Below are 6,856 nucleotides of genomic sequence, written 5' to 3'. Positions count from 1 at the left end.
TGCCCTCACATCACGTACTCTGAGTGGAATCCACCTCACCTAATTTTAGATGCCTACAGAAACAACAACCACCACTGAGTTAGTCAGGCTCCTTTTATAGTCAGTAAAGAAGAAACAGATGCTTCTAGGGGTTGATTAATTTGATTTCTCTTGTAAAATGAGATGAATCATGTCCTAGATTCCTGGCTACACTCACTAGATCTCCACAGACTGCAGAGGCAGCTGAGAGGAGATGCAGACATCTTGTAATGTAGACCTCCACATTTAGCTCCATACTTCCCACTCTTCAAGCTTGATAGTGCAGAATTAATACTCTCAGGCACTGGATATACTATTGATTAAATTCCACAGTATTTCCTTCTTCTCATTTTCAAAAACTGCTTTTAACACAGACCTAAACAGAGCAGCTTTCTAATAATTTTACTTAGAGACAAAATTAAAATGTATCATGAAATTTAAATTGCTTATTACAATTCTGTGTGGTTAATAAACCAGTCACTGCAATTTTCATTATGTAGACTTAAGTACAGTAACACTGTTCTTTGATTTATGTAATTAAAATTAGTATATTGATAACCCAAAAAACTTCTGCACTCAATTCTGTGAATGAGCCATAAATAGAGCAAGGAAACTAATTAAATTCCTTTAAAATATTTTCAAGAAAACTGAAAAAGTAATTTATAACATTAATAGAGCAGAATAGCTGGCAAAAATGTGGTGGCTGGCTGAAAATGCATCAAATACTTAGAAAAATCCATTTTTCCCTTTCTGATGCTTTGACTCCATAGTGAAAAATCCATTTCAAACAGGAAGAACAGTGAATAAGTAATATATATTTTCTCCATAAGCAACAGTTCTAGAAAGGAAGAAGGATAATACAATCAGCAGTTACTGAAAAAAATCCAAACATACAAAATTTATTGTTTCTGTTAGAGGAAACCTACTGCCACTACTAAATGCCTGCACATTCTCTGCCATGAGATGTCCTCTCTGGCTGAAGTAAGCATGTCGATACAGATTTCACGCAGACACAAAACACTGATCTTGGTGGAAGTCTAGAAATGTCTCTCAGAAGGAAAAAACCCACAAAATCTATTTTAGCTTATAATGACAAACACGTCATAATGATACAAGTATGGAGATTAAGAATTCAGAAGTTCTTGCTCCCTCATCAGAAAAGTCCTCTTCTTTTTCCCCTATGAAGTTTCTTTGAAATCACAAGGAAAAGGATGAGTCTTCAGCCCACGACAGCTTTACAATAATGAAACAAGTGAAACGCTATTTTCTTCACAAGCTTTTAAAACCCATGATTATTTTCACAAGGCTGCCTGAGACTGCAGATGAACTTGTAATCATCTTAGGTGATGTAGGGATGAAACAGACTATACTTACCAACTTCCAGATACTAACCTAATACAGCAGACTGCCACGTGTAAATTGCTTGACAAATTCCCCGTGGTATATAAAAATCTCAAGGACTGTGAAAGGCTTCTTCACTACATAGGACCACACCAGATGCCCGATACTATAAAAAAAAAAGTATCAGCTACCTCAACAGCACTCTCTTTTTTGTTTCCAGATCCCTTAGAGGACTTCCTGTGGATCTCAAGATCTCCTTGGATGTCTTGAACATGGACATAGTCGGGAATCCAGTCATGATTACACCAGCCTTCATCCCAGAGCCTGCTATCAGACATGGAAGACCCCATCTCCAGAAATTTAAGATTTACCATGTTGGTTGAAGCCTCTATGTTGATGACTGTCAGAAAAAAATCCACACAGAATTTTTTCTCTGGGAATTACAATGGGTTCTCTCCTCATTGATCTTTAGCAGATGAAGCACAGACCCAGAAATAACTTGATCTGGAGGCCAGTCCCAATGGCCTATCTGGATGGGCAATCCATGTAAAACTTTTTTGCAGCTAGCATACACTATCTACAATATTCTATATCTACTTGCATAAATGACAATAAAATAGTCTTTTTACATTCACATAAGAGAAAAATATTTTAAACTGTTACAGACAAGTTATTGTATTAAGCAAACTGCAGAGGTATCTCCAAGCAACCAGCCATGATAAGAAAATGTGCAGTATTAGGTATACAGACAGCCATTATTTCAAGCAAAGCTGTAGGAACAGGATAAGTCAGGGAAGACTCACAAAGACACACAGGTCTGTGAATGCTTGAAGATTGAAAAAAATGTAAAATTTTCCTAATTACTTACCTTAAAATAGCACCTTATTCCTAAAACAAGGACATGACCGGAAAAGCAAGAGTAATACTGAAAGCAGATTTGACTGAACCAACATGGGATTTAAATTCACAACCTAAACTCACCATTCTTCTCAACAGCCTTTATTCTGCTGATAACATAACTGTGGGCTCGCTTAGTCGTCCAGTTAACTGTTCCATTATTGCCATCAGCAGAGCTTAGCAAAAAAGCTTTTCAGAATAAAACAAATGCAAAAAAAAAATTAGTCAGATTAACAGTCTTCCACAATCAATCTGATCAGATGGGATCAGAAGCCTTCTTAACCATGTTTTGGTTTTAGTCAGAGTTTAGGAACCACAGGTTAAAAACTGACGGTGTTTGATTTGAATATATAAACATATCATGTCTTTTTGACAGTTACCTTTTTGACACTCACTTTTCCAAAGAAGCTAAGTTTACACCACATGCTTAAACCTCTGTAGACACTTCTGCTGACATACTTGTACTGAAAATGAAGATGATGAAGACCACTTTCTGACAAATATCTTTGCACCAGCAAAACCTCATATACAGGGAAAAAAAAAAAAGTTATTTTCCCTGGCATAGCAAGGAAAGTAATATAACCAAGAGCACAGCTTTGCTTGTATAAAGAGGCTTATGTAAAGATACTTGGAGCTGATTCCCTTGCCTTGCCTTGCTGCCATAACCAATAATCAACTTTCAAAAAAGAACTTGCTAAAAATTGTTGTCTACATCCAACACAGCCAGAACACAGCCTGAAAACAGCTGGATCAGTGCAGCTGAAGGTGGAAGAAGTTTCAAATGTGGTAGCAAATGATTACAGGAGAAAGCAAACAGCTGTGGAGCTGACAGAAGGACTCCATTTCACCAGCAGCAGAACTGCCTGAGAAAGATCCCTCCTCACATCCCAGTTTTTGTTCCTGTTCTTCTGTGATGAATAATAGATACATCAGCTGTTTGCATAGTTATGTGCCAACTTAAAGTGCAGAGGGAAGGAACTGCAGTCAGACGCTAGAAAAGGGAAAGTGACCACAATAAGTAATTTATTTTGAAATTTTTGGGAGTGAAAACTCATGTCAAACCCCGTTCAAAGATGTTATTGGATTAGAATCTTCCTTGTAAAAATAGCAACGCCAGAAACATCAAGGAGCAGTACTTGTGTCCAGACACACCGGTTTGCAGGAAGAAATGAAAACTTATTGGCAAACACTCCAAGTATGTGAATGTCATTTACTCTAGAAGCTGAAACATCTGTGGAAACTTCTGACCTGTTACACCAGTCAGCTATTACATTAGTGATATTGCATTCTCCAAACAGAACTTAGGAGGTACAATAGATCTGGTTCAAACAGTAGTCAAGATACACAATACTCAATCTATGCATGTGAGAGAGACATTTACTAATGATAATTTAAACAAAACACCTAAAACTGAATTGAGGATTAAGTGTAATAAAAATATAATCAGTTTCAACTACCATACCAACAAAGCAACATTTTGAAATTATAAATCTCTGTTAAGTTTCTTTAGATTTTCAATACACACAAAGGATCTGATTTAACAATAGGGTATTATTCACATCCACTGTTTTATATATGTCTGGATGGACAGGCGTATGTCAGAAGATGGACAACTTCCCTGCTGAATTGATCTGAATACATTGCAAGTCTTAATATAATACTCTGCTAGGGATTATGAAATTCAGTACTGCACATGACCTCTAGTGTTTAATAATCCTTGAAACACTCGAGAAATTCCAAAAAGGTAGAGTAAAGTTGTTCCAATATTTCAGCAGAATGAGCTGGGCAATGAGAGACTTGTCAGCAACAAACCAGCACCAGGCAAAACAATACAAGATTAGATTACTGAATTATTATATGGAGAATGGTATTATAGTTATCACAGTCCTTGTCAAAAGTAATATACTTATCACAGTCCTTATTAAATCCTTGTAATGGATTTAACGCATCTTTTCAGAGACTTCTGACAAGCCCACAAGCTTTTCCTGATAAAGACAGCAATAAAGATGTCACTCTTAGCTACACAGCTTATCACCTAACATTTTTACTGGGAAAGTAGATACAAAATAATTCTAGCATATTTAAGTGGAGTTAAAAAAAAAACACAAGTTCCCTGATGCAATTTTAAATATAAATGATCAGTAAGTGTCTTTGATTTCGGTTCACAAGTTGTGCTAGGTTTAGCTGTGGGGATTGAAGAGGTTACCTGTCCACCTCTCCATGCTGTACAGCAATTTGTGCTGCATTTCACAGGGGAACTGGAAAAACAATCAGCATACCTGTTTTCAGATTCTAGAGTACACACTGTTTATGTTTTAATACATATTACTGCCTATTTGATTTCAAATGGCAGGTATGGGGAGCAAGAGAATAGGGCTACTAGAAAGTTAATTTGTTATGTGAGACTTCTAGTGGGCCTCACAAGATTCTGGCATTAGCCTTATGCAATTGGGTGAGGAGGAGAGAGGGGAGAGAGGGATATTTGTAGAAAGGGGGGAGAGAGAGAGAATGAGAGAGAATGACTTGGATGCATAAAGTATACTTTCAGAATCTGCAGGTAAAAACAAAGGCTAGGAGACTGACAAATAATAGAGATGACAGCCTACTAACACAGAACAGTCTACATTTTCTGGTAAAAAGGTGATCAGTACTGTGCACTTCAATAGAATAAAATGTACCTGCACACCAGGAAGAAAGCAGCATGTCACACATGCTACAGAGCAAGCAATTCAGGGATATACAACTCAGATCATCACAACCTAGAGAAATAAGACAGGTGAACAGAAGCTTTCAGCAGAAGACTGGTTAGAACAGCTGACACACAAACAGTAACATCAAGGAGGAACAGGGAGATTTTATTCTTGTACTTGACACAGATATGATCACCGTTCAAATGCTCTGTCTAGCAGAGCCTTCAAGAAACACACTGACAACACGACAAAGGCTCTAGGAAGATATGAATATGATTAAAGGATGACAAAAGAGGCCTCATACTACAGAATGCAGGGATTCAAACTGCATTTTATCAAACAGACGGTAAGAATTAACTTCATCAGCCTTGTACTCATGCTGAAAGAAACGTTAATAGTGTCAGGCTTCTCAGTTTGTTACACATATTGCCACAGCCACTGGAGCACCCACCAGTGCCTCTCACAGCAGAAGCAACTCACAGCTCTGTTCCTGGGACTTGAACATGCCCAGTGAAGTACATCTACAGTGTTTTCTTTTTTCTTTAATTATACTTTTCTTTAATGAACCTTTGAATTTTATTTTCCTTAATATTTTTTCTTTTATTTTTTCTTAAACATTTGTATTATTTTATAAATGTAAACTATATTTATATTATTACACAATACTTTTCCCTTTAATTATATTTGCATAGGGTTTATGTAAAGGTTTTATGTGTTAACATTTCGTAACAGAATATTTAACAGAGAAGATACCCACACCAATTTCTGCCCACCTAACAATCAGAAAAGGATCTAAGTAATCACAGACCAGCTTCACTCTCCCCATTCCCTGACTGCACTCTGACATCAACAGAGCATCCTGCACCCTTACCTGTCCTCTTATTGCTTCTTTCAAGTAGGATGGCAAGCCCATTTCTCCCACTATGAATGCAGCACACAGCTCCAGCTCTCAAAAGCTGGCTGGCACTTCCCCTCTCCTACACCTCCACCTTCACCTGGGACCTGACCTAAACACAAGCTTCATGCCACAGAGCAGGACCTTGGGCCATGCTTAGGCTGCCCCTTACTCTCTTACTGCACAACCCTGCTCCAAAAAACTACCCTTGCACTCCTCTACTGCATATCCCATCTGGCTCAGAGCCCTTCCTGCATCCTGAGCTGGAAGCACAGAACCATACACAGCACAGATTTCTGACAGGCTGCTGAGAACCACAGAGCAGAACAGTCAGAAACTGACATCACTGAGCTGAAACATCTGTAGAGAGGGAAGCATCTGCACTGAGGTGCCTGGCCCACAGCTCAGAACAGAGCTTGTATCCAGGAAGTTACTGAGGATCCACTGGTGTCTGCACTGAAGTACTTGCCCAGTTGGGCACATCATCCATTAGAGGAAGCAGAGGTTGCAGCACCAACTATTTTCCCTCCTCTTCCAAACTCCACACCTGTTCCTCTTACCTAATATTCAGTATATGGCAACCACTACTGTAGAAATTTACTATCAATTAAAACAGATTCTCCCAGCGGAAATTCACATTGAGACTAGGTATTTTCTAACAGATAAGTTCCTCTTCAGCGACAGCTACTACATAAGAAAAAAAAATTCATGTTCTCCATCGTGGATTGCTCAGGTCCCTCTGCACTCCATTTATTCAACTGTGTAAAAATCCAAACCAACCCCAGAAATGTTCAAATTTACTATCAATTAAAACAGATTCTCCCAGCGGAAATTCACATTGAGACTAGGTATTTTCTAACAGATAAGTTCCTCTTCAGCGACAGCTACTACATAAGAAAAAAAAATTCATGTTCTCCATCGTGGATTGCTCAGGTCCCTCTGCACTCCATTTATTCAACTGTGTAAAAATCCAAACCAACCCCAGAAATGTTCCTAAGCGCTATTTCATCTTTGT

The 6,856-nt window shown here is 38.2% G+C and overlaps 1 protein-coding gene across 1 annotated transcript in view; it reads right to left on the bottom strand.

Annotated features, from left to right (window-relative positions):
• SGCE (sarcoglycan, epsilon) overlaps nt 1–2,445 on the bottom strand; it is a gene marked incomplete at its 5' end in the record, with an annotated part of 21,959 nt that extends 19,514 nt beyond the window's left edge. Inside the window, 1 exon segment of the mRNA XM_009076683.1 lies at nt 2,341–2,445. Within this exon segment, the coding sequence (XP_009074931.1) occupies nt 2,341–2,445 (105 nt within the window).
• Between the last annotated feature and the right edge of the window lie 4,411 nt (nt 2,446–6,856).

The sequence above is a fragment of the Acanthisitta chloris genome, unplaced genomic scaffold, assembly GCF_000695815.1.
Source record: "Acanthisitta chloris isolate BGI_N310 unplaced genomic scaffold, ASM69581v1 scaffold22846, whole genome shotgun sequence".
Lineage (NCBI taxonomy): Eukaryota > Metazoa > Chordata > Aves > Passeriformes > Acanthisittidae > Acanthisitta > Acanthisitta chloris.
Note: the sequence above shows the minus strand (reverse complement) of the source record. Positions and strands in the feature narration are given on the sequence as shown.